The sequence below is a fragment of the Sander lucioperca genome, chromosome 5 (genome assembly GCF_008315115.2).
Source record: "Sander lucioperca isolate FBNREF2018 chromosome 5, SLUC_FBN_1.2, whole genome shotgun sequence".
Classification (NCBI taxonomy): domain Eukaryota; kingdom Metazoa; phylum Chordata; class Actinopteri; order Perciformes; family Percidae; genus Sander; species Sander lucioperca.
Window position 1 is genome coordinate 21,979,872 of NC_050177.1, and position 27,677 is coordinate 22,007,548.

The 27,677-nt window shown below is 40.5% G+C and overlaps 1 protein-coding gene across 11 annotated transcripts in view; it reads right to left on the minus strand.

Moving 5' to 3' along the window:
* Nucleotides 1-27,677, minus strand: part of frya (furry homolog a (Drosophila)) — a 68,349-nt gene that overhangs the window by 32,025 nt on the left and 8,647 nt on the right. For 6 of the 11 annotated variants that reach the window (XM_036001198.1, XM_031297392.2, XM_036001193.1 and 3 more), the window contains exons 2-20: nucleotides 17,801-18,000; nucleotides 13,734-13,787; nucleotides 12,261-12,400; nucleotides 12,036-12,126; nucleotides 11,764-11,843; nucleotides 11,580-11,660; nucleotides 10,435-10,603; nucleotides 7,243-7,335; nucleotides 7,024-7,122; nucleotides 6,025-6,126; nucleotides 5,040-5,143; nucleotides 4,295-4,403; nucleotides 4,079-4,165; nucleotides 3,629-3,800; nucleotides 3,108-3,240; nucleotides 2,791-2,898; nucleotides 943-1,198; nucleotides 568-750; nucleotides 397-483 (exon numbers count right to left, since the gene is read on the minus strand). In XM_036001198.1, coding sequence (XP_035857091.1) covers nucleotides 397-483; nucleotides 568-750; nucleotides 943-1,198; nucleotides 2,791-2,898; nucleotides 3,108-3,240; nucleotides 3,629-3,800; nucleotides 4,079-4,165; nucleotides 4,295-4,403; nucleotides 5,040-5,143; nucleotides 6,025-6,126; nucleotides 7,024-7,122; nucleotides 7,243-7,335; nucleotides 10,435-10,603; nucleotides 11,580-11,660; nucleotides 11,764-11,843; nucleotides 12,036-12,126; nucleotides 12,261-12,400; nucleotides 13,734-13,787; nucleotides 17,801-17,920 — 2,268 coding nt within the window. In that variant the 5' untranslated portion in view covers nucleotides 17,921-18,000. Of the gene's footprint in view, nucleotides 1-396; nucleotides 484-567; nucleotides 751-942; nucleotides 1,199-2,790; nucleotides 2,899-3,107; nucleotides 3,241-3,628; nucleotides 3,801-4,078; nucleotides 4,166-4,294; nucleotides 4,404-5,039; nucleotides 5,144-6,024; nucleotides 6,127-7,023; nucleotides 7,123-7,242; nucleotides 7,336-10,434; nucleotides 10,604-11,579; nucleotides 11,661-11,763; nucleotides 11,844-12,035; nucleotides 12,127-12,260; nucleotides 12,401-13,733; nucleotides 13,788-17,800; nucleotides 18,001-19,662; nucleotides 20,011-23,753; nucleotides 24,044-27,677 lie in introns of those variants that run through there. The other 5 variants (XM_031297391.2, XM_036001196.1, XM_031297388.2 and 2 more) reach the window with 3 other exon arrangements.

Sequence of the window (27,677 nt, forward strand, 5' to 3'; positions counted from 1 at the left end):
TATAAGGACATTTATCGTATTATCCAGTTCTCAATAAATCTGGAGTCTTAGGCATCATGTTGACAGCTTAATGGTTACATAAGTGAGAGTCCAGAGGTCAACAGCTGCTCAGTTCCAGCTGTTTTCCAGGAGGTCTTTACATGCTAGATCACTAAACCGAGCTTCTGTTTTGCAGTCAACGTAACATGTATTTGCTGTTTTGTGAACTAGATGCCACACGGCTTGATGTTTAACTGACACCTGATCTTTACAATACAGGAGCTTGCATTTCTCCAGCTGATGCAAGTAATGAGCATGTCACTTTTCTATCTGGAAGTCAAGTTAAATGAAATGAATACAGTGTGAATGAATCTTGACTGAGACTCCAGGTTTAGTTTGGAGCTACCAACAACTTACTGTGTCAGAGACTGCAATGTTGACATAACTTTCCAGGATTACAGTGCTGAGCTGGTCCATGATCTCTATCATTGGTTTATCATCATCCTGCAGTTGGCAAAGCATAAAACCACACTCTGTAAACATCCAACTTCCCTATATTCTGTCACCTGAATTTAACTCTCATTTTACCTCAGACTGTCCGATGGTCATAAAGAGACTTCGTATCTCTTTGAGTATGGCGATGGCGAGTCTGCGGGTGCTCAGCTGACAGGAGCAGAGCAGCACGAGCGCCAGTCCCTCCACAGCATGCAGCACAGCGGAGTGGGGACCTCGCTCTGCAGGGATCTTCAGACTTGAGCTGGTCTGCAGCAGCTGTCACATAAAAAGCCAAAACAAAACAAAAGCTGATTTCACGGTTGCATGATTAAAGTGACACCTTTATACATTTGATTTTTATTCTTACAACACACATTTGTTACATTTGTTAGAGCAGAAAAAACTGAAATTGGGATTAGTCTTTTCCCAGGCACAAAAATATTTCATTATTGACACAAAGGCACGTACCTCGGCTGTGTGTATTTTAGCGGTGTCATAGCTCTTCCCTGACGTGGCCAGGGTTAGCTTCCACTGTGAGAGAAGTTGCAGCAGTAATTTCAGCGATGTATCCAACAGTCCCTGGTGAGTGTCTTGGACCTCACGTAACAGGAAGTTAGTGAATCCAAACAGAACGTCGTCACGCCAGTCAGAGAAATCAACCAGCAGGCTTTGCAAGGAATTCTGGGCTATAAGTCGCAGCTCGTCATCCATGTGGATTGTCAATCTGACAAAGAAGACAAAGAAAGACCAAAATGAAACAGCTTTCTCTATAGGAATAAAATGAAGTCCCGTATTTTAAGTTGCTGCCCGGACGCTGTATGTATAGCTGTCCACTGCTCCTAATACCTAGGATGGGTTAAATACAGTAATAGAATTTCACTACATTGTACAGTGTGTATGTGACGATTAAGAATAAAGTTTGATCCTTTTTTGTTTTTTTTGTTTTTACTACCAATAAGTAGGTTCCATTTAAGCCACCTTAAAAACCCTTTAAGCCACCTTAAATGAGTCTGCTGCATATAATAAGATACGTTGTCAAGCTTCCAGTTGCCTCACATCAAATCACAAAATAATCATAACGAGTAGGAAATATATGGATTGTGAGTGCATTTTCATCAGACAAGAGCCTTTTCAGATGCTATTCTGACACATTTTTAAAATAGCCCTTGATTCTTAATCTTCAAACACAGAAAAACAGTAATGAAAAATTAAGCTTCATATTTACATTGTTTTAAAGTGCTCATATTATGCTCATTTTCAGGTTCATAATTGTATTTAGAGGTTATATCAGAATAGGTTTACGTGGTTTAATTTTCAAAAAACACCATATTTTTGTTGTACTGCACATTGCTGCAGCTCCTCTTTTCACCCTGTGTGTTGAGCTCTCTGTTTTAGCTACAGAGTGAGACCTCTCACTTCTGTTCCATCTTTGTTGGGAGTCGCACATGCTCAGTAGCTAGGTAAGGATCACATCAGCTAGCTGTTTGTTTCTACAACTTCAGTAGTACAAGGCAGGATTAGCCGGGAGACTAAACGACTCTTCTAAACGAGGGCGCACTTCCAACTTTGCGTGGAATACCTGCAGAATAGGGACATAGTTCATAGTAGTTCTTTTGTAGATTATGGTGAACTAGTGTGTTGTAGCAGTGTTTTGCCATTGAGAACGAGCTAGCATGCTAGCGTTAGCATGCTACGGTTACTTTCCTTAGGATGTGCCATTTCTGTGTCTGTAGCTTTAAATGCTATTGAGGAGGAGAGGGGGGGCAAGGTGGAGGGTGGCGGAACTCATATTAATGTTAAAAAACCTCAAAGTAAAAGCATGTGACATGTAAACTATACTTTTTGTTGATGGAGTGAGCATGGGGTTCCAGGGTGGGGGGAGGCCTTGTCTTTTGTTTTTTCCTTCTTATTTTTTCTTTGTATAGTTTTTCTTTTGAATGTTTGGAAAACGTTTTAAAATTCAATAAAGATATTTGTGAAAAAAAAACAAAAAAAAAACAACCTCAAAGTGAAAATGTCATGCCATGGGACCTTTAAACACAGTAAAATAATAAACTGCGTCATGACCTATCATGTGGATACTTGTATAGCTTAAGAAAATATAATCATAGTTGGCTGCCTACAATTAAAAAAAAGGGTTGGAGACACAAACTGGTGTAGCAGGAAATTCAGGTTCTTAGTCTGCACATTTGTTTCTCCAAAACGCAAAGATTAATAACACTTGTTTAGATCTCTAGTTAATTGCCTTGTGATGACAGTCAGAGAGTGTGCCTTGTCTACCTTATAGAGGGGTTTTCCCCAAGAGAGGCGACTCACCGAGAGAGCAGGTCTATGAGCTCCGGCTTGGACATCCCGTCAGGCAGGATGCGAGGAATGGCAGCGACACACGTCCTGAACAAGTCAATCTTAGGCTTCCTTTCACCTCTGAAAAGATCCGATTTGTAGGTTAACTGCAAACGCTTGCTTTCAACGTGTTCGTCTGTCCAGTGTAAACTGATCAAGCAAGCGTTGTGACAAATAACCAGATTGTCATGCAGGGTTAAATCAAGTTCAGTATAAGTTCAATGATGGGATTGTTTTTCTGACTTGAAATGTTTTGACAGTTAGGATGACACAGCGATGTGTGCACTTACGTGATCATGTCCTCAGGCTCTTTGTTCAACATCTGAGCATTGGTCAGCATCATGCAGCGTCCCACCTCCTTGTCCAGGTGTCTGAGGATGTTGTCAATAGCCTTCCGCACATGAAAATAATACTGTGACATCCCTGGAAATGAAGATGACAGAGGAAAAACCTTTGATATTACTCTTACTCATCCGCAAAAGTGCATTATTTTAGTTCATTTTGGTATGCTGTATATACATTTCTATTTGTTTCTTTTGTAATAATACTGTATGATATTGTAAAGTAGGGGCAGGACTATATAAGCATTATGCTCCTGCCTACTGCTCAAACTCATCCTTTTTTGTTCTTTGATGAAATCAGATTGATTTATCTATGTTTGTTTTATTTCTGTGTTTTTTCCGCCCTTTCTTTTCTTCTTTTACAGTATGTCAATTGTTCAACATTTAATTCAACATTTGATACTCAAGCTGTCATTGCTATTCTGAGCATGGCCTTTTCAACATTCGCGCCCGCGGTCTGTTTCACTCACCAATGACTTTGGCCTCCTCGTCTGTCAGCGTTTTGCTCAGGTATGTCTTCTTCACTCGGAGTGTATTCCCAGAGGGTAAAGTGCAGCCAGTGTTAGGCATGGGAGGCTCGCCGTCCTTCTGCTGCAGTTTATCGGCTATGACCAGGAATGCTCTCAGACCAATATTCATTCTCTGCACAGAAAAGAAACTTAAGGTTCAGCTGTTTGTTAATCAATTTACAACATTGCATTATTAGTCCTGCGGGGGAAACTGACAATGAAACACCACATGAAGAAAATGCTAAACATAGCAAGAATAAACTTATTCTTAATTTCTTTTTAGAACTGTGGCTTAAAGTAGAGAGCCCAGGACTGGACAGGACAAGGAAGCAAAGTAGTATTACTTTCAGAGAATTACAAGCGCTGATTTACATTTTTCTATAAACACATCATTAAATGTTGAATGCGTACCTCTGGATTAAGACTAAAGGCCTTTGCGGGTTTCCCAACACAAAGAAGATCAAATATAATCTCTTTCATGGCAAAATCAAGCCTTTCCTGTAATGAAATAAGAAGAGAAGTGATGTTTTGAACCAAATATTGGTTTTAACTGATAGTTACTTGAAATATCACGTGTGTGACAGTGTGACTTCTCTACAGTTCAGTATAGCACATTGTTGTGTTTACCTGTGCAATAAACTGGATGATTTTGACAAAGATATTGAGAGGCATGTCTCTTGGTACCACACTGCGGGATCCTTTGGGGAAAAGTGTTGTTATAATGGTGTTGAGGCGACTGTGGACACAGAGAAAAGAACACGTTATGAGGATACCTTAAACAAGCATTATACAACGTTTTAAAAGGTTGTTAAAATTACATAAAAACAGTTTTAATTGGTCTGTGCAGTACTCCATTGCTTGAGAGGAGTTCTTTTTTTAGGACAAGTTTATTTTGAGCCTAATTAACACATTTCAAAAGTCTGGCTTGGCCCGTTTGGGATTCCTCATGTGGGCTCAGACTCATAATACCATCTTTAATGCTGCTGATAAACCCGTGGGCCACCGGCACCGACGATCTGGTGCAGGCCTGACCCCAGGACATAAAATAAACAGCATTCCTCTTTCTGCAAACACCAATAAAATCAGTAAAAAGGACAGTTGTGTGTTTGCTGTAAAACTGCTACTTGAATTAACCTTTTTGTTCTTAACTTAAATACAAGAATATTTTTAGTACCAACCAAAGTGTTTCAGCCCATGACCTTCATCGGCTTCTCACAATTATTTACTGATACATAACTGTAAAAACCGATGTGAGAAAGTGAGAAATTGTCACCCAAGCCCACTGGAAATAAACATCTGAGGAAGAAATTGTAAATGCAATCCAATACATCCTTCTTGTTTGGCTGAGGCCAAGGAGTTCTAAGATAGTTACCCCTGTGTTGCAGTGTTGCTCTCACACTTGATTCTGATCATGTAGACCCACAGCAGGCGATACAGGGACTCCAATCCAACACGAGCCATTTTAGGGTCTCTGTTCTGTAATAAAATGACAATTATAAAACAAAATCAGTGACAGAACAATTCTGCAACAAATGGCCGCCTTAAAGTTAATTGTAGGTTAATTTATATTTACAGAGGTCATTATTGTAATCACGCTCTGCTTATATACTACAAATATTATCCCTCCTGTTGTCCTCAGGTCAAAATTGACCCCTTTTAAAAATATCTATATCAGAAATATGGGTTTCTTTTTAACCAAATTACCACAAACAAAAGGATGGATTCCATACAACGCTCTTTGCAAATATAATTGATCACTTTCATTGAATTTCGGATGAAAATTGATATGGTTTCAAATCAGTATCCTGACTAAACTCATCCACTCAACATACGTTTCTCTGATCTAAACTATCAGTCAAAATAATTCATAATTTCTAGGTTTTTAACTCAAATATTAGGTATAATTGCATATAAATGAGGTTTATTGATCATGAATTCCAAAAAGTAGTTTAAAACTAGTGGTAGTAAGGTAGTGTTAGTGAAAACTAAAAGAAAGTCAGAAAAAGGGACGAAAATGTCAAGTGTCGAAAAAAAAAAAAAGGTTTTTGACCTGGGAGAACAACAAGGGTTAATCACAGATGAGAATAGTTACTGTAGAATTACTGGCCAAAGCATTAGTGCACTATTATCATGCCACGCATTGAATTAAATACCAAATAACAATGTATACAGCACGGTGGTAAACATTCTGGGCAACAGGGATGCACATTTGATACTTACTTACTTACTCCTCTTAGGAGCGTAGATCATTGGGCACATTTGATACACACAACCTTTATGTATCCAAATAGTCCTCTATGATAAATAAAGAGCCCTGTCGTCTGAATTAAAGGCTGCTGGTTTCCACGTGACGTTACCTTCAGATTTGAGAGGCAGTTGTTGAGGAAGACATGCCATCTGTTGAGGAAGAACTGTTTCTGGCTGACACACAGCAGACACGTCACCAACGGGTAAAACGCCTGTGTGGAGAACAGTTAGTGTTTAGGGTTCTTTCTTTTTTTTAAAAGATTACTTTTTGGGCTTTTCTGGCCTTTTATTGGATAGGAAAGTTGAAGACAGGAAAGGGGAGAGAGAGGGGGACAACATGCAGCAAAGGGCAAAGGGTTGGAATCGAACCTGTGCCGCTGCGGTAAGGACTTAGCCTTAGTACATGGGGCTCATGCTCTACCAGGTGAGCTACCAGGGCACTCTGTGTTTAGGGTTCTTTTATCAACATATACGGCATTGTTAAAATAGCTTCACATTGACTTAGATTAAACAATTATAATTTCCACCTTTAACATTTAAGTTTATCCTCTGAGTGGATCATTTGAGGAATTTCGCATTATCTCTGAACGATATCTGCATTAGTGCAATTTAAGACGTAAACCAGTTTTCTTTTGAAGACATAACTTTTGTTATGCTTTTTGCTGACACTGTACTGCTCATAAAACGTGGCTCTCAGCCATAATCGCCTCAGGGGAATGTAGAGCTTCTGTAAGAGCAAACTGCTGTTCCATGAGGGTGGTTGTCTTTCCATTTCACCGTGAACTGCTGTGGTGAAAAGCTTTATTGAAGTTACTTTGGAGGGAAGGAATGTAACAGACGCTACTGTATATACTCCACTGCTTCCGTGCTCCTTTTTATGCTTTGAAATGGCAGCCTGTCTTCCCTCATAAATGATTTCTAGTGTGGGCAATGACGTTGTAAGAGAGCATTACACAAGAGTGACCATGAAATGCTTGAGGATTCGCAGAGACCACAGGCATCCAGGAAATCTGAGCATGCGGTAGAGGGTGTCACAGTGAAAACAGAAGTGTACAAAAACTAACAGTGCCGACAATCAGTGTCAGTTTGTTTTCTGCCCATCGACTAACCAGAGAGTGCTTCTTTCTGGAGGACAAGTCCAGGGTTGTGTCGTACAAGCTGTCCACAAAGTTCCTCAGGCAGGGTACGTTCACTTCATTCTTCACGGCCTAGGACAACATCACACACAGTCACATGACAAGACAGTCCTCTGCAGAGTCATGCTATTTTACAATTTTAATGAAATACTGTGTAATGCATTCAACACACACTGGAGGAAAACAACTTACTGCTGCAACAGGAACCAAAATTTCAACAAAGAGACCAGCCAAGGCATGCTTAATGTCCTTGTCCTTGACTTCCAGGAAATATTGGGCGCACTCCTGTAGAAACGAGAGTAGTAAATGATTAAAGACCTTAAAAAGGTATGTCACTTTAAATCTACTATACATGTACAGAGTGTTTACCCAAGAGATAAACAGAGTTGATACTGCATGGCCAAAACTGAATGTACAAAGCTGATGGGAAACATAGCCAAGATCAAAGGGCAGCAAACAGCCCTGAGGATGTCTTGTACATATTTCTACATAATGGTCATATCAGCCTATGTTTAAGTAAAAAAACAAAACAAAGAAAGTGTGAATCTTTAGCTTACAACATAAAATCCTCAGAGTCACTGCAGAGGGGCCACAACAAATATTGGTTAATACTTAGTAGTTATAAAGTGCTCATATTATGCTCATTTTCAGGTTCATAATTGTATTTAGAGGTTGTATCAGAATAGGTTTATGTGGTTTCATTTTCAAAAAACACCATATTTGTGTTGTACTGCACATTGCTGCAGCTCCTCTTTTCACCCTGTGTGTTGAGCTCTCTGTTTTAGCTACAGAGTGAGACCTCTCACTTCTGTTCTATCTTTGTTGGGAGTCGCACATGCTCAGTAAGTACTGCTAGCCAGTCAGCAGCAGAGTATGAGGGCGTGCCCTGACAGTATCTAGTTAAGGACTGCTAGCCAGTCAGAAACAGAGTATGGGGGCGTGCCCTGACAGTACCTAGGTAAGGACTACTAGCCAGTTAGAAGCAGAGTATAAGGGCGTGCCCTGCAGTGTTGTAATGTAACGAAGTACAAATACTTCACTACTGTACTTAAGTAGAATTTTTACGTATCTGTACTTTACTTCGTTATTTATATTTCTGGAAACTTTTACTTTTACTCCACTACATTTCCTAAATAAAATGTATACTTTTACTCCACTACATTTCCCCTAAACATCTTAGTTACTCGTTACTACAAAATAAAATCAGAAGAAATTTATTACACTGAAAAAAAGGAAGTTTGGCGAATCGTTGCTCCTAAATTGCCAAGATAATGCACGCTCTATTCCAGTTGGTGACATGATGCCTGTTTGTGGCCAAGCGGCAAAAAAAACAAACATAGGCAAAAACTAAAGAAGAAGAGGAGGAAGCATAATGACTGATAGTGTCATGGAAGCACCTGGTACAGGCTCTGCCGCCATGGTAACAGACGATGACCACCCGAAAGACAGTGGTGATGAAGATAACGTTACACACCTTTGGCCATAAAGTTCATAATCAAAGTTTTTTTAACTTTTACTTTTACTTCTAATACTTAAGTACATTTAATATCAGAAAATTGCTATGGATACTTAAGTACTGTTAATATCAGATACTTTAAGACTTTTACTCAAGTAATATTCTAAAAGGAGACTTTAACTTCTACCAAAGTAATTTTCTGGTAAGATACTTAGCTAAGGTACTTTTACTCAAGTATTGCTTTCAAGTACTTTCAAGACTGGTGCCCTGACAATACCTAGGTAAGGACTACTAGCCAGTCAGAAGCAGAGTATGAGGGCGTGCCCTGACAGTACCTAGGTAAGGACTACTAGCCAGTCAGAAGCAGAGTATGAGGGCGTGCCCTGACAGTACCTAGGTAAGGACTACTAGCCAGTCAGAAGCAGAGTATGAGGGTGTGCCCTGACAGTACCTAGGTAAGGACTACTAGCCAGTCAGAAGCAGAGTATGAGGGCGTGCCCTGACAGTAGCTAGGTAAGGACTACTAGCCAGTCAGAAGCAGAGTATGAAGGCGTGCCCTGACAGTACCTAGGTAAGGACTACTAGCCAGTCAGAAGCAGAGTATGAGGGCGTGCCCTGACAGTACCTAGGTAAGGACTACTAGCCAGTCAGAAGCAGAGTAGGAGGGAGTGCCATGCTAGCAGCTAGGCGAGCATTATAACGTGTGTTACAAAGTGACCACGTCTGTCTCTGAAGTAAAGGCTGGACTACAATAGAGCTGTTTGGAGCAGTTTGTGAACAGTGTTTTCTGTTGGAGATGGTAAGTCCCTTTGGGGTGGACTTTGGGCTTTTTCACTTTGTAAACCTATTACATGAACAAAAAGATATATAACACAATAAAGGAAAGGGGAAAAGCCAAAAAGCATAATATGAGCACTTTAAGTTTTTCCCCCAAAAAATTAAAATATGTCTGAAAATATACATGAACATGAATTCAACATATTATTAGCAATGATAAATCGGCCTATTCAACCTCAACAACATTGATGATACGCTTACTGGCCTGTAAGGTAGCCACCCACAGATACAGGTAAGCTTATGGATTCACTGTGCCTTCCGCATGTATGTTAAACATAATGATGATTATTTTATTGGCTTAGTATTATAGGGCACCATAAAAAGGTAAGTGTGTGAAGGCTTTAGGCCACCCTACACGCTATTGTAGGCCCAGTTTATTATGCAACTCAATTTTATACAATATATGTAGTAGGGGGCCCTTGCTTGTCTCTTTCAGGTTAGGGGTACTTGGCCTAAACAATGTTGAAGACCCCTGGTACACAGTTGCGCTCATACTTTTATGAACCCATGGATCCAGGATACTATACATCCTGATAAAGTTCCCTTGGCCTTTGGAATTAAAATAGCCCCACATCATCACATAGCCTTCACCATACCTAGAGATTGGCATGGGGTACTTTCCATAAAATCATCTCTCAATGCAAATCAAACCAGCTATTAGGCTAACTGAAATAAATCCATGCCAATCTCTAGGTATGGTGAAGGGTATGTGATGATGTGGGGCTATTTTAATTCCAAAGGCCAAGGGAACTTTATCAGGATGCATAGTATCCTGAATCCATGAAATAACTGGCCTTTAAAAATAAAAATCTGCCTGCCTCTATGGGAATTTAACATAGGGGTGTACTTATGTACTATATATACTTATGCCCCCTGTATTTTAAGGAAGAACATTTATTTATTTACGATACATTATTCATTCACAAAGACAATTGGTGTCCTTAAAGGTTGGATTTTTCCTCCTTTTTTAATTAAGGCATTAAGATCAATTTCCAAAAGATTCCAAAGATTTTGTATTCCTCTTTTTAGTCAACTTAGAATGGGTTCATAAACTTATGAGCACACCTGTAGATTATAGAAGACTGTTGTACCTGCATGAACTGAAAAGAGGCTTCAAAATCTTCAACAGGATACATCTTAATTCGGAAGAACTTGACCCCCATGACAAGGGTTATAGTACTCTGGACTACATAAGGACTCTGCTCTTTCTGCCGGAGCTCCTTTAGCTCAGTCATAAACTTCTTCTTCACAGCAGGAAACCTGAGAGAGGGGAAAAAAAAAAACTAAATGAGATTCTATATAAAGACATGCCTGTATAGCTCAGTCAGACAAAGCCCAAATCAGCACATCCACAAAAAGGTTCCTTCACTTCAGAGTCGTGACGCAGTGAAATACAGACAATATTCAGGGAGCATGCCTCCCAAAAATACCATCCCCTCGTCTTACCCTCAGTATGCAGACTCTGAGTCTGTGCCCCAAGACGAACTCCTTGCCTAGCACCTGATCCCTTGCCCAAATTGAACCAGAGATGGGATTCTTCAGCTGGTCTAAATTTAGAAGATAATTCATCATGGGAGCTTACTATGAGCATCTCTTAACCTCTTCCCTGGTGCCTGGTAGTGAAACTGAATACAGCTGTTTCTGCATCTTAATCATGGGAGGAGGATTTGCTATCAGTTATACGGACACAAACAGTGATTGAGAAACCACATGTAAACTTCCTCAAAACAGCATCAATCTCTCTGCAGATACTCCAAATACAACTATGAGTTATTCCTAAATCATTTCAGTTCACAGTAACACATTTTTTTTTCTTTCTTGAACTCAGAGAAAAGTAAAGATAAGTAAAGAAAGTAAAGAGTGAAGTATCTCCTGCTGGAAATTAAGCAGAGCACACTTTGGAAAGAAGGTATGCAGTGTGCTCACCCAGCCTATCTCTATTTTAAGGATTTGTTCCTTGCTGCAATGATCTGAAAACTTCAAATAAACAGACATCAATTTCCAGTCCTAGTTTGGTGTGAAGGGGACCTGTCCAAAAGTGTGTCGTCCCTAGTGTCTGTTCCAGATGAGATGGTTTGCAGAAAGGCATGAGGAATGGTAACACACCATTATGATGTGGCATGAAACCAAAGCCCAACAGAGCAGAGAGTGAAGATTTACGAGCCAATCAAGACCGATGATAAAGAAAAACAATAATATTCTATTACATAATCATAGTTCTGTCTTTGCTACTTACTTGGACTGAGCTAATACTCCTATGATTTCAGCATAAAGGTCTGCTACAGTGTGCATGTTGCCAGTGTTCGGACCATGATACCTGCGGGAAACACAACATGAGAGAGTGAGAAAAACAAACCTTAAAGATACTTCAAACTGAAAGAAAGAAGGAACAGTGTTGAAAAAAAAAATCAAGACCTTACCCTTCTTTGTGTCTAAAGTGCTTAAATGCCAAATTAATGACTTCATTGACCAAACTGTCAAGGACCGGGTGGAGCGGCATCTAGTTTTAAATCAGGAGACACAATGGCATGAGAATGAACGTTCAACAACATATTCATAAACTACCGGACACGATATATTTTGTTTTCTTTTTTCAGCAGTAGTAACTCATAACAGCTCTACTTAAGTTTTATATCATAAAATAATGACATAAACTAAGCAGCTTTTGTGTGCAACAGTTAAGTCAAGTCACCTGTTTCAAAACTTCTATAAGTACAAGAGAGAAGATGAAGTCGATGGCCAAATCCCTCCTTTCAAGTAGATAATCTTTCTGCTGCTCGTCACTGGTACGGAGAGGAAAAACAGAAGCGACAGGTTTGCTACAATCATACAGTACATGTGAGATTCCCAACTGCTTCTTTACATTGCCTAGAAGTGGCACATTGTTGCATGTAGTAATCAATTTAATGATTCTCACTTCTTGGACTTGGTGTTGGCTCTTGGCCGGTACTCGTGCAACTCCTCATCTAGTCCATTTTGTCTTTTGTACCAGTCGAACAACGTGCGCAGGATGGAGGGGAGACAGTACTCAGCCAAAGAGCTCATGGTGCTTATCAGCTGGAAGAAGAAGACATACATAGTGCAAATGCATGTTTGTATTTGGCAGTTAACATACCAAAGTAAGAGATAGTAATCAGTGTTTCCTTTGTTTATTTGTACAGCAATTTACACAAACCTTTAAGCAGCACGAGAGAATTCATTTACGTCTCATTATGTTTCCTACATTTGAACAATAAACGGAGTCGCGGGGGAAATGAGAGAGCTTTTAAGTAAATTCCAAAGCTACATTTATGGAGAGAGATGAAACTGAAGGGTGAGCTGGACCTCATTGGGACTATGCAGAGAGACAAGGTGCCCATGGGGAAGCCTCCCTCAGTTTTGAGGGGAGGGAGAGGGAAAGGAAGGAACGGGTGGGACGGGCCGGGCACACAGGAAGGGAGGAGAGTCTGGCCGGGCTTGGGAACACAGCGAGCCCTTCATTCAGCACGAGGCCGGAGAAGAATCCTGGCTCTGTGTGGCTGCTGAATGGCCTCACGCAGCAGCACAAACACACCTCTGTGGCTGTGAAAGAGCCTTCTCTGCAGAGCCACAGACCTGCTGGACACACCTAGCGCAGAGCCAGTGGCAGGTAAACACTCCGGCCCTGGACTGAATCTGAAAGAGCTTTTGGGATGTGAGCAGGGCTTTCACCCATCAGCTCTTTCCTGTTACAGTGCATCATACTAGATCAGTATTTAAAACCTACCTATCTACCTACCTACCTACCTACATGCCTAGGTGCTCACAGGGAGAGGCAAAACAGTTCATTGATGGTCTTTTATATAATCGCTTGCCGGTTATAATGTCTCCAACATTTGGAGATAAAAATACAACCACAAAATGTCATCTTGTGCAGTCAGGTCATTTCATCAGCTCAGTACGTTACTTTTAGATCACTTTTGTTGCTAACAGCCGCTGTTACCGGTATTTCTAATTAGGGCTGCACGATACAAGGAAAATATGCCATATGCAATAACGTTGTTATATATCGCGATAAGGATATTACTTGCGATAAATAAATAGATATTAAAGTGTACTCAGTTCTGCATTTCTGCTGCATTCAGGCTTCTGTGAAAACACAACTTGCTTGTTGAATTTGAAACAAATGAAAGAAAATCTTTTCCAACATTCTTTTATTTAACAAATTGAACACTGAATTGTATATAAAATGCACCATTAAAAAAAGCATGACAATTACATTTTAAAGTGCCGTTTTCTACTGATATTTTCTTTCAACTGACTCAAAAAATCTCTGAGTGTCTTTCGCGATATGTCGCAGCCTTTGCCAAGTTGATTTTGCGATGACGATAACAAAACAATATATTGTGCAGCCCTATTTCTCATCACTTACTTGGTCAAACTGAGGATCTTCTCCCCTCTGCAGTGACTTTGTTAATGGCTTCTCCTGAAAACACAGACAGGGAGTTATTTTACAACTTTTGTAGGTTTTCTTATTTGTACAAAGTCAAACTGGCAAAGTTCTCTCAAGTTTGGTCTGAAGCTCGTAACTCTATCCGCCCTGGCCGGAGACAGTGTGGAGTACTTTTGAACGGGGACTCATTACAGCCCAGCTAATGAGAGAGCCATCAATCTGTCTGATGCCAGGCATGAGCAGGAAGAGTCAAATATTAGAGATGGGACATTCATGACAGCTCCCATTATTACAGTCTTCTATCATCTGAGATAAAGGCCTTCATGAAGAATTAGGGTTGTCTTCTCCTGCTGTAAGGACAGTCCTGACTTCTGTATATCATTAGTAGCACATCCTATTTGGAAGTAAATGAAGGCTTTAACATCTTTAAAAGGCCCTGAAACCTGGATGACAACTCAATTGAAACACCAGAATAAAACTTTCACAAACTTTCAGAACATATAAATATTTGATTAACTTCTTTGGACCAAGTGTTCCTAAGATATTTCTAATTGGTTTAATGAAGCAGTCCTTTGTTTATTAGTGCATTTAGGGGGGAGACACTACAGGTTAAATAGGGAAAATATTTTAACAAATAGCTATCACTATGAAACTTCCTCAGTTGATTACTTATATTAAGACGATATGTTTTTGTATTACAAGTTTTCTGAACTGGTATTTTTAAATACATAAATTAGGCATTCTATTATTGCATACATTTCCTGAACAGAACAAGTTTAATTTTGTTGACATATTTGAGTCAAAGATTCTTACAGTTTATCACTCCATAAATCAGGAAATACTGTCAACAGCCTTAAAAAAATCTATTCTGGGTATGGGTATGAGTTATATAATTCAGTGGGGCAGTGGTGACCGAGAGGTTAAAGAGCGAGCTTGTGACCGGGAGGTCGTCGGTTTAATCCCCAGACCGACAGGATAAAATCTGGGTTGGGAGAAGTGAAAGAACAGCGCTTGTCCCTCCCTCATTACCACCACTGAGGTGCTCTTGAGCAAGGCCCTTAACCCCAACTGCTCCAGTGGAGCTGCTCAGTGGCCAGCAGATCAGACTGTGGTTGTACTGGGCAGCTTCCAGGTATGAATGTGGAACTGTGTGAATGTGACAGGTCGCTGTTGCAAATGAGAATTTCTTCTCAATCACCTTACGTGAAATAAATAAAGGTAAAAAAGAAATTGCTGAATTCAGTTGCTGAATCTGTCTTCATTTCAGATCGACAAAGGTCAGTTTAAAAGATTTTCATCAGATTTTGAGAGGCTCATCCGCTCGCCATTTCCGGGTGAGTCCCGATTGCCCTGTCTCTGACTGAACATGTCAGGTCGGCCAAAATAAAGGCCGACAGCTCCTCGGACGGACGACGACACGGGACACACCGAACAGACTCGAGTCACCTCGCCCGATAATCGGGTTGGTGAGACAAGTATTCTTTGTATAACAAGTTTTCTGAATTTGTATGTTTAACTATGCAAATGAGGCATTATGTAATGCTAACGTTTGGTTAATTTAGGAAAAATCTACAGGTGCAAACAGACAAACTGTAGGAAAGTACCTAAATGTGTATTTGGGATGTTTTATTTATTTTATTTTCCTGAAAGAAGACTCAAAATTGAAAAATGATGTTTTTGCCTGTAGTGTCTCCCTTTAAAAGACGAAAAGTGCTTAAATTAATGATTAATAATCACACTAAATCTTCAGTATACAATACCTGAAAATCGGACCATAAACTATTTCGTTCATCATAGAAATGACAATTACCCCGGCCTATTTCAAAAATGTATTCAAACTGACTACAGATCGTTGAATATGACAGATTCAGTTGCGTAAACAAATTCACCTGAATGATGAGGAGGAGAGGAGGGACAACTGTATGCCAGTAACTACAAGGCAGCAGGGCTGCACGATATGAGGAAAATGTCAAATTCCGATTATTTTGACTGATGTTGCGATTGCGATATAATTCACGATAGTGGAGGGAATGATCAATTTTTTGGATCATCATTCTCATTTTCATTGAAACACAAATAAAAATGTACTATAGATTGCGAGAATCCGTACCAAACAAAGATGTTTTCCTTTAGTCTGTAGGAGAGGATTTGTAGGCCGGGACGTCTCTGCAGCCCCACAATACTTCATTCAGAATGGTTTGACACATATTTTGCCTTTAACAAATAATTCGCCCCCCCCCCACACCTGCGATTTGGATATTGCACTAGTCCATATTGCGATTTCGATAAAATTGTGATTAATTGTGCAGCCCTACAAGGCAGGGCTAAAACAAATTTATTAGCCAATTCTCCACTGAGAGGACAGACAACGAGAGACACATCCTGCATGCAGTTCTCTGGAGGACTTACACTGAAAGGAAGGGGGGTGCACACTTTCCCTGCGGTAATTAACACTTCCCTGCAGACTGGGACAGCTGACTAACAGCTTCCAATAAATCATAGTCCCTAAAACTGGAGACTGCCATAGCAGCCACAAGTAAACTGACCGTATGTCAGACCTCTGCAACCTGCATACAATTATTGTAAATAGTAAATAGCCCTGAGATCTGTAGAGTTGGGTGGCACTTTTATTTGATTTCCTTTCTCCTGGTTCCCCTACGCTGTGGTGTAACAAAGGGTAGCTATTTGTGGTAAACAATGCTAACGTGCCATAGGACACAAAGCTGCAGTATGGTGATTACTGCTGTCTGAGGCTTTTCTTAGTATTAAGGATCAGTTGGTCATATTAGTTGACTTTCAGCAGCACTCGTGAGATACTAATGTGGTTCTGGGAGCAGGTGGTGAGTGGTGCAGTGGCTCTTCCCTGTCTGCCTGACTGTCTGTAAACAGAATCATTTATGACAGCTGCTGTTGTGGCCCTACCGATCGGCTTCAACCTCCACTGGACAAAAAGGCTCTTAAAGATTGTATTAGCAGCTTTTACCTTCATCTAATTGTCGGTATCTCAATAACACAGTAGATAGATTACAAGTCAGTTCCAAATTATTAAATGATTTGCTGATTAATATTTAAACCTGAAGTACTTTTCTAATGAAAATAACAGGCATTTGGCTCAGAATGGTCTCGGTCTATTCAAATGTGATGAATAGACTGTGAAAGAAAGCCAAACATTCTCTGATTCTAGCCTCTTACATGAGAAGATTTGCTGCTTTTCGTTGTCATTATCATTCTAAACTGAATATTTTAGGGTTTGGGACATTTGTTTAAACAGAATAATACATTTGAAAATGTCACCTTTGGCCTTTTTTGACCTTATATATACCTTGGCCTTATATACTAACTAAACAATTGATTGATTGATTGATTAATCGAAAAACTAATCAGCAGAGTAACTGCAAATGAAAATAATTATTTGCAATAGATGCAGCCATACTGTAAAGTAACAATGCAGTGTGAGTTTACTGTACTGAACAGTGAAGTGAGGTTGATATAAATCTTTGCAGAACTTTTACTGGTAATGGAGTATTTTTTTAATTGTTGTATTGGTACTTTTACTTAAGTAAAGGAGCTAAATACCTCTTTTACGACTGTTGGTAATTCATTACGGTCAAACGAGCTACTGTCGGCCTGTCTATCAGGCTTCCTGTCTGACTTTGTTATAGTGGTTTTCAACCTGGGGGTCGGGGGACCCACAAGGGGTCATACGTTGATTAACAGGGCAGCAAACAAGAAAAAAAAACTAATAAAATGCTTATTTTTCTCTAATCTTTCTCACTGTCTAATTGAATACAGTTTTAGCAGCCTCTAAATCATTGAAATGGAACTATCTCTAACAACTTTGCTCAAGATTTGATTAAATTGCACACAACTCATAGTCTTGCAACTTTTGATGAGCAGTTGCAAGATTCACAAGCAAAACAATTGTGTCTCAACTTCTGAAGCAAAACACATGAGACAATCTCCACAATGTTTTTTAAAAAGAGCAACAATCCCCACAGGACACAAAGAGCAGTAACCCATCAGTCTGTCACTCTCTGCCGACTCACCAGTGGCTCAGCCATGATGATGCGGATCTTGCGCTCTGACATGGTGGTGAAGTTGGCGAACAGGCTCTTGAGGACGTACTCGCCCGGCTTGCTCTCCGGGTCAATGCTGATGGGCATCATGGCCGGGGGACCCTTCTCTCCCTGAGGACAGCAGACTGGAGGGATGGGGGGTTTACTGTATCCGTTCCCCACGGGCGAGGCTGCGGAAACGACACAAAAAGCACAAGATGATAAACAATTTTGTGAAGTAAAACATTGCCAATTCAAGCACAAATAAGTGGGACAGGACCAGCCACGGATCTGTTTACAAAGAGAGATCACCAAATAGAGTATTACTGAGAAGCTTCCAAACATGGACATAAAGTTCAACATGTTGAACATTCCTGAGGGAGACTGTCCAAAGGGCACCGGCTTGCCCCGAGTCTGCTCTTTTTTTCCTACTGCTACAGTGAACGGAGAGCATATGGAAATTAAAACACCACGGCCAGCAGCTGGTGTTTTCATTTCGTACCAAAGATGTTATTGCCCTTTGAGGGAAGCAAAAATCTTGTGCATGTGACCATCCTACAGCCGGTGTTATGATGTGGCCCACGTTTAATTCCAGATAGCTTTGCCTAGGCCAAGCTAACACACAAGTTAAAGTTTACCTCAGTGTCACACTCTGCTGCTTCCAGACACAAAATTGCTAAATATAGTAAAGAACCACATTTAGCCTGAAACACTACAACCCCTAACTGCACGTCCACCTCACAAATAGCCATTAATCTGATGTGTACAGCACAGAAGAGACTAACTGCCTCACAGTGAGAAGCGCATTTCCTTCAGCTAATGCATTGTTTAAAAGTGTGTGTGTGTGTGTGTGTGTGTGTGTGTGTGTGTGTGTGTGTGCATGTAATAAATAAATGTGATTGGACAGAAATCACATCTGCAGCAGCAAAGTACAGCCTGCACGGTGTCAGGAGCACATTACATCTGTCAAAGTCACATATCAAACACCAGGCTTTGTGGTGATCATAAATTTTGTTTTCTTTGCTCGTTAATGGATCAAAATAGTTTAAAGTCCCTGTTAAAAAACTGGTCGGGTTAGAGCTTACTAAGACAAAATACAGTATATGAAAAGACCTTGGTTGCTGCATATTAATGCAAAGTGTAACTGTCATATTAAGAGATTTCTCTGAGAGTGTAATGTCGAATTAAATGAATGTAAGATACAAGTATTTATTTTTAAAGGAGGGTATTTATTTAAAAAATATATCATCAAAATTGTTTATCAGTGTAGAAGCAGCAAGTATGCTGTAGGCCTGTACATCATGTTTAAGCATGCAGACCCGATGAATATTGAAATTTAGTAATTTATGTTCATGTAGTCATGTTGTGACAAGACAAAAACCTAGAGTATGAATTAAACAGAGGAATCAGACAACTGGCTATGTAATTTAGTGGCTTCTGAAGTCTGCCAAAAGAGTACTCAAAAGCAGGAACAGTAATCTTCTTGCAGATCAAAGGTTGAAAGCATAAAAAAAGCCCTAATGAATTATCTGAAGCGCTTTACTCAAAACTATTACCTCTTCACAGGTAGTCGAAGGAAACTTAACAAAAAAAACGAGGAACTGAGATACACATCAGCAGAGACAGGAGTTAAGCAAAGTGCCAATCAGCATTTTTTAGAGGCCGTACAGTGTGAGTAAGCAGCTCTGACAAAGCTGCGCAAGAGAAGCTGGAGAAACGGCGTAGAACCAGTAAACAAGTCTTCTTCTCCAGGACATGAAGCGCTCGGATATCTGTCCAGGAATGCGCAGCATGTGCGATGATCTCTGGCTTTCAGAACATGCTTCCCTCGCTTGTGGCAACTCAGCACCTACCCAGGCCCTTAATGAAGCTGATGACGCTGGCCTTACTCCAGCACACAGCCGTCCCGTCCATTGTGGGGAAGGAGGATATGGTATCCAGGGTTGTCCTGAATCAAGGCAAACGCTTGTTAGTAAAATCCACCAACGTCCATGTCTTGTTGCGTGTCAGCTGGCACTATCCTGCTGGGCATAGTTTCCATGGTGCAGAGAGCCAACAGCGGGTGTGTTTTAAAAAGTGGGAGTAGTGTTTGGTACGGGAGACCACGTAATCACTCTCTCTCTCTCTCGCTCTCTCTCTTTCTGAGCTGCTTCTGCTATGGCTTCTTCTAGCCTTGTGACCAGCCAGTGCCTTCCAAGAGTGAAGGTCAGGCAGGAATTTTTAGCTGAGGCACAGTGCAGTGATGAGGTCCAACATGCTATGGTGGCATAGTTGTGTGACTATATTTATCCCAGGGCACACACTATACTACTGACACAATCCTAAAGCACGAGGGCCAGACCACCAGAGTGTAAACACCATTGTTGACCAGCCACTGCTTCAAGCACTTTACTCAGCAAATCAGTAAAATATCAGATTTTGAAGTAACTTCCCAGCAACAGAGAGTCTGGATTAGGGCCGTACGAAATGAGGAAAATATGCGATAACGTTGTTGAATATCGCGATAACAATATGACTTACGATAAATAAACAGATATTAAAGTCTACTCAGTTCTGCCTTTCTGCTGCTTTCAGTATTCTGCTAAAATACAGCAAATTCCTTGTTGAATAAAAAAAACAAACAAGAAAAAATTCATTTCCAACATTATTTTATTGAACATTGAATTGAACATACACTAATAAAAAAGAATGACAGTTACATTTTAAAGTGTAGTTTTCTACTGATACTCTCTTTCAACTAACTCCAAACATTTCTGTGTGTCTTTCGCGATATGCCGCAGCCTTTGGTGATGTGTTTATTGCTAGGTTGATATCACGATGACGATAAAAAAAACCGATATGTTGTACAGCCCTAGACTGGATGCAAACCCGTTCGATAAACTTAAATCGACATATCATTTTATCTAAATTCTCCCATGTGGATTAATTCAACTGGAAATGGGAGGTGAAGAAAGCAACCAGTGTGCATATCAAGCCCTTTCTGTTGCTCTGGGCGCTGCACGAAGACTCAGACACGACATGTGACTCTGCAAACAAGGAGCTCGGGCACAGTGTGCCTTACATCATCGCCAAGCTGGAAACACCCTGGGCATGGTGGTGCTCCCGAGAGGACAATGCAAACAGGCTACAAATGTCTCTCTTGCACACGCCCATACACACATGTACAAAGAATGCAGTTGACTAAATGCATCCACAGAGACTGTCCCGCTGAGTAAACAACCACTTTAGCAGTCGTTTGTGAACAGAGTGGGTGGATATTTAGATATCACTGACCTCCTTAACTGGACTACAAATTCCAATGTCAACATAGACCTTTGGGAGCGCAGCTCCAGCTGCTGTGAGAAACATTGACTCTGCATTTCTGTGAGAGTACTATTTTAACCTCTCCTTCACCACTGTACAGTATTTTTATGTTATACTACTAGGCTGGGTATAAAGGGACACTGTTCAGGAGTTAATTTAAATGTTTGCGTCATGTAACGTAATGAGCATGAAAATGTTGTTGTCTGGTTTAGATCATAAAGTTTTAGGCCAAATGAAACAACCAGAGTCCCTGTTACTGTATCAGCCAGATGTGCCACACTGACAATATTTCCATATTAAAATGAAAGAGAAGAAGTCACTAGAGTTTACATTTACTCTCTGACTCAGTTTAGATGCTGGAATGCTGTCTAGAGTTGAAGCTGAACTATTTTTGCTTAAATTTATCAAAAGAGGAAGCAACAGCTGGAGCCAATGGAGCAGCAACGTCCCGATTCCAATACATTATCACAAGGTCAGAGTGTGAGTGTCCCAAAAAATAGGAGAGTGGAGATAGCGAGAGAGTGATTACTGAGCTCTGTGAAAAGCAGATTAAAATGTCAGTCTCAAACAACTGACCATCAGCCCTTTTTTAGCACGCTGACATGCTCGAAACCACTGCCTGCTATGGGAGAGTGTTTCATTGATAGAAGTTCCCGTAGAAACGTCTGCATCTGTCTCTTCCAGCTAAACGGAAGAGATTCGTCTATGTATAACTTCTGCAATTTCATTCACTGTTGAAACACTATTTTTAGCTCCTCAAAAATAGAGCACAAGTATTGCACTGCACACACAGTTGCACCAGGCTAAAACACGGAAGAAGAATTTAAAAACTCCGCAAATGTGACAGAAAAACGACTTAACTAAACAGAAAATGTGCACAGGGTCTGCACAATATATTGTTTTTCTTATCGTTATCACGATATAAACTTGCGCAGTAAACACATTGTAAAAAGGCTGCGACATATCACGAAAGACACTTTGAGATTTGAGTTATTTGAAAGAATCAGTCGAAATCTACACTTTAAAGTGCATAGCAATTTGCTGTATTTTAGCAGAATACTGAAAGCAGCAGAAAGGCACTACATTTAAGTACATTTGAATATCTGTTTATTTATTGCAAGTAAAATCGTGATTGCAATATTCAACAACATATATATTTTCCTCATAGCGTGCAGCTCTAATGAGGACAATAGCATTTCATAACAAAAATAAGAAACAAGTGAACTGAACAACATGTTTGACTACTCATCAGAGGAGCACTCGACTTAGTGCAGCTCATCTCCTACTCTGATTGGTTGACGATGGACCGGCCTTCAGGCAATTTGAACACCAGACCTGACGCTGCTGCTGCTGCACAATGCCAGTTCTGTGTGTGCTGCTAGTTGTCACTGTTTTATTAGAGCTGGACACACTGACTGATGAGAGACCGCTGTCTAAAAGGACCTTGACTTTGTTTACCTTGTGGTCACGGTGCAAACTGTATCTAATATGACTGGAATCCTAGTGTTTTCAGATCAGTTTCTATTAACGACGCTGTCTCTCTTGCCAGCTTGTGATTCATTACGTAACCGCTCGTGCAAATGGGAGCAGAGAGATGAGACTAGGAGATCACATACATGTATTTAATGAAAATGTTAAATGCATAGCCGTGGGTCGCTGCTGATACTGTGCAATGAGTGCCTGTGCCTTTATCAGCACAGTGACCCACTCTGAGAATTATGCAACATCATCAGGAGATGGCTCAATAGTGAGTGTGTGGACAAGGACAGCATGTTCTATGGTATCTCTTTTCATTCAGATTCAATAGATATGTACGAGCTACCACACTGCCCGAGAGGGGCAGCTGACTTGCTAGCATAATTCACTTTAGATTTTAATCATTGTTATCTGTCAGATATAGCTTTAGTTGCTAAATTGTATTTGGGAATATATACTGCAAATGTTTCATTGGTTCAAGGTGCCACTTTCTGGTTTTGGCTGTTTGTTTTTCTTCCAAAAGGAGAGTCCATCTTCACAATCCACATCTCATATCTTACATAAATCAGAATTATGCCATGATCAGATGCAGAGAGGCCTCCTATCCCATCCTCATGGGCCACGATGGGAGCCAGTGGAGCTGTGAGCTCTAGACAGAATATGCGACCAAGCTGAGCCTCCACTAATCCTATTACTGTGCTCTCGCACTTAATAAGAGCTATTTAAACTCTGTCAGACACTCACAGGCTAACGTAGAATAAGGCTAGAATTGAAAGAAAAGCAGCAGGAATGAGATGCTGAATCACCATCAGCAGAACTTACTGTAAGGACACAGGTTAATCTGGGTAATGGTAACTGTACCACGGTCCTGTGTGTATAATGTGCAACTTCTTCTCAGCCAATAACTCTTGCTAGATACTTGGACATTATGTCTGCAGCTAAAAGTATGATGCTTCCAAGTTTGCAGCAACTGCCGTGCTGAACAATAAAATCACGCTCAGCTCAATCTACAACAAGCAACAGCACATCCCCGTCACAGACCACAACAGGAAAAAGAGGCCATAAAGTCAGGTTCCCCCTAGAGCTGCAGCCTCAGCCAGTCAGTCAGCTCTGTCAGCTGGCTGAGGACAAAAACCACAACAACAAGAGACAAACTGCTACTCACTGCCGCTCCACGATTTCAGCAAGGATTTGATGCTGATTTCAAAGAAGCCAGAGTCCTGCTGGCTGGCCATGGCTGCCGCTTTCCGTTGAGTTTCCCTCCAGTAGCGGCAGCAGCAGCTGAGCTGGGACCAGCAGGTAGCGCCTGCTGTCACCTCTCTGTGACGCAGACAATGTTGTGCTGATGAGACCCTGAGTAAACACACTAGCACTGCTTCACCCCTCCTCTTGTGTCCTACCCTTAGCTATCAGCCCTCTCTCTCCTTCCCTTCACACTCTCTCAACATCTCTCTCTCTCTCTCTCTCTCGCTCTCTCTCTCTCTCTCTCTCTCGCTCTCTCTCTCTCTCTCTCTCGCTCTCTCTCTCTCTCTCTCTCTCTGAAGCTATGGCAGGCAGTGGGTGGCAATGCAAGCTGCTTTTAAATAACTGCGCGGAGGCTGAGAGTGCAGGAAGCAATCCTCTTAGCGGAGTGCAGTTAATAATAACTACTGTTTGTCTGCGTGCAGGGCCGGATAACGATGACAGTGCTGGGTTTGTGCGTCTTTCTGCGTGACTGGGAGCATCTGACAGGCCGCCACCACTGACGGAGGAGACGGAGAACGCAACACATAACAGGGAACATCTGGGAGAGCAGTGGACAGCAGAAGACACTAAAGTGATCAGCAAGCAGAGGGGATTTACTGCACACAAGGGATCTGCATGGAACTAGGGCTGACTGCTGGCTTTTAACCCTTTTATGTGCACCGACTTTGTCAAATAAAATGTCAAATATTGTGCATTCCTTTATTTTTTCACACATTTTTCTTATTATTATAATCATTAGGGGGCAAAATATGTGACATATTCAACTTGCTTATTACAGCTGAAAAGCAGTCCAAAAGTATACATTTTAAAATGCTAAAAGAAAAGTAAATAACACAAAAAACACAAATAAATGACAATTAACAAAGTAATTAATTTCCTTGAAGCGACTGTTTTTAACCTACCAGTTCAATACTATGAATAATTAATTACTTGGGTAATAGTTTCAGCACTATCATTATCATGTATTATCTCTTAAATCATGCAGCAGCTTTCCCCTCATTACTGTTTGCATGACGGAAAGAAAATCAATAGATAAGAAAATATGTATTGCAGACATGCTGAAATGGGATACAAACAGGCTACAGTTGTATTTAAACACTTGTGCATTTGTATTTTGAGCCAAACCAGTAGAATTTTCTCATTTCATGGATGCTGTTAAATTAATCTTACTACTGCCTGAATTAATGTAAATGGTAATAAACACCCTTATTGCTTTTCTTGGACATGTAACAGATGCATGTCATCAACCATATGGAGTATAAAGCACATCCTCCAATCCCCCTTCCTCTACTGCCCCTGAGCGCTCTTAGTATAATCCTATCAGAACTCTGTCTGTCCATCAAGCAACAGCCACTTGACCTTCATTGCATAATACACTCTGTGATGGAGAAGCCATCACTGGCTGCAGTGTTTGGTAAACACACGTCAGGGCCTAAGGTGTTCTGAATATACCCGAGACAGTGCTGCCTGGCTGCTCCTTACAGCATGCCTGTGTACGTACTCCCGCCCTCCTTTCCCACAGCAGTGACTTTGTTTTTATTTTGACACCAGCTTATACAAAAGTGCTGTTGTGACTTGTGCCATAATGTATGAAGGTTGTGTTTGCAACTTCTTACGCTTCCTGACTAGGGCTGCACAATTAATCGCAATTTTATCGAAATCGCAATATGGACTAGTGCAATATCCAAATCACAGGGGAGTGCAATATTTGTTAAAGGCAAAATATGTGTCAAACCATTCTAAAATAAAGTATTGTGGTGCTGCAGAGACATCCCGGCCTACAAATCCTATCCTACAGACTAAAGACAAACATCTTTGTTTGGTACAGATCCTCGCAAAAAAAAAAAATCACACTTCAATCTATTATTATTTTTTTTTTAAATATTTTTCAATGAGAATGAGAATAATGATACAAAAATGATCATTCCTTCCAATATCGTGAATCATATCGCAATCGCAATATCAGTCAAAATAATCGCAATTACATATTTTCCTAATATCGTGCAGCCCTATTCCTGACACACTCATTCATTTTGTCATGCCATAACTGATTAAAGCTCCAGGTAATGGAGTCAGAGAGCTTCCTTTTAATAAAGAAGCTGCATCTATGAAATCTGCACTAATGGGTAAATACTGTACATTTGTGTCACTTTTACCTATATTTGTTCTTTTTGACATGTAATGTCAGAAGTTGAATAGTTTATTAATTAATAAATTCAAGAATAAAAACCTTTGGACAGTATGGACACTGAAAAAGCAATGTGGCTAAGCTTTGAGGTTGCTACTGCTACTGAAACTACATTAACTTGGATTGAGAGCAGCTCTCCAGTGGTAGAATGTAACTAAGTACATTTACTTAAAGGACAATTCCGGCGCAAAACAAACCTAGGGGTTATTAACAGATGTGTACCCACTCTGTCTCTCTGGGACATTTTTTCATGCTAATCGAATGTGTTTGTAGCTTGAAAGAAGCTAGCACGGACCGCTGATTAGCTTACAACGCTAATATTCGGGGCACAGGGAAAGTAAAACCAAATCACTATTTATACCACTAAAAAGGCTCAAAATATCACCAAACTTCAACGGTAGCATAATGAGGGTCCCTACATGTTAACCGAAGCATTGAGAATTTTGTAAGTGTACAGACAGTTTATTGAACGAAGAGCTGCGGGAGCTCCGTGAAAGGGCTACGAGAGAGAGAGAGCTACCGGTAGTCAATGCCGCAACACAGCCTCGTACTTGGGGAAACTGGTGGTGACCTGAGGACATTGTGAAGCTATGGCCACCGAACAGGAGTGTCTGTGTTGCACGGAGTGGGACCTGTTGTGTCGCGATGCCCAAGAGACGCAGTGTTTGGTACAGTCTGAAGATTTCCCCTCTCTGATAAACAGGGCTGGACTTGAAACTTTTTTCCATGTCCCAAAAATAAATTGGAGACGGCGACCCAGACAGGAGGGACCAGATGGACAGTTATCCACTGAGTAAGTACACTAGACAAGTTATGCAGAGTGTGATTATTTCAGATATATTGAGCAAATTGCTTTTGATTTTAGTTTGCATCGCCAGCTGTAAGTCATGACTGGTTTTCAAGACGGCGGCGGCATGTAAACATGAACGCAAGTGTCTTTATACTCTATCTTTTCAATAAACTGTCTGTACACTTACAATGTTCTCAATGCTTCAGTTAACATTTAGGGACCCTCATTATGCTACCGTTGAAGTTTGGTGATATTTTGAGCCTTTTTAGTGGTATAAATAGTGATTTGTTTTTACTTTCCCTGTGCCCCGAATACTAGCGCTGTAAGCTAATCAGCGGTCCGCGCTAGCGTCTTTCAAGCTACAAACACATTCGATTAGCATGAAAACATGTCCCAGAGAGACAGAGTGGGTACACATCTGTTAATAACCCCTAGGTTCATTTTGCGCCAGAATTGTCCTTTAAGTACTGAGGTACTTGTACTTTACTTGAATCTTTTCTTTTCATGCCACTTTTTACTTCTACTCCACTACATTTCAGAGAGAAATATTGTACTTTTTACTCCACTACATTCATCTGACAGCTTCAGTTACTAGTTACTTTACACGTTATGATTTCTGCACACAAAACACATGTAGTTTATAAAGTCCAGCTGAAATGATCAGACCATTAAAGTCTTAGGTGATTGACAGAACTGTTTGGATTGTTTACAGTTTCTAAAATGGGAGGATTTTTCTGCATTGAGTACTTTTACTTTTAATACTTTAAATACATTTTCCTGATAATATTTGCATATTTTTACTCAAGTAACATTTTAAATGCAGGACTTATACTTGAAACAGAGGTACGTAACGTGTTGCTGACTAA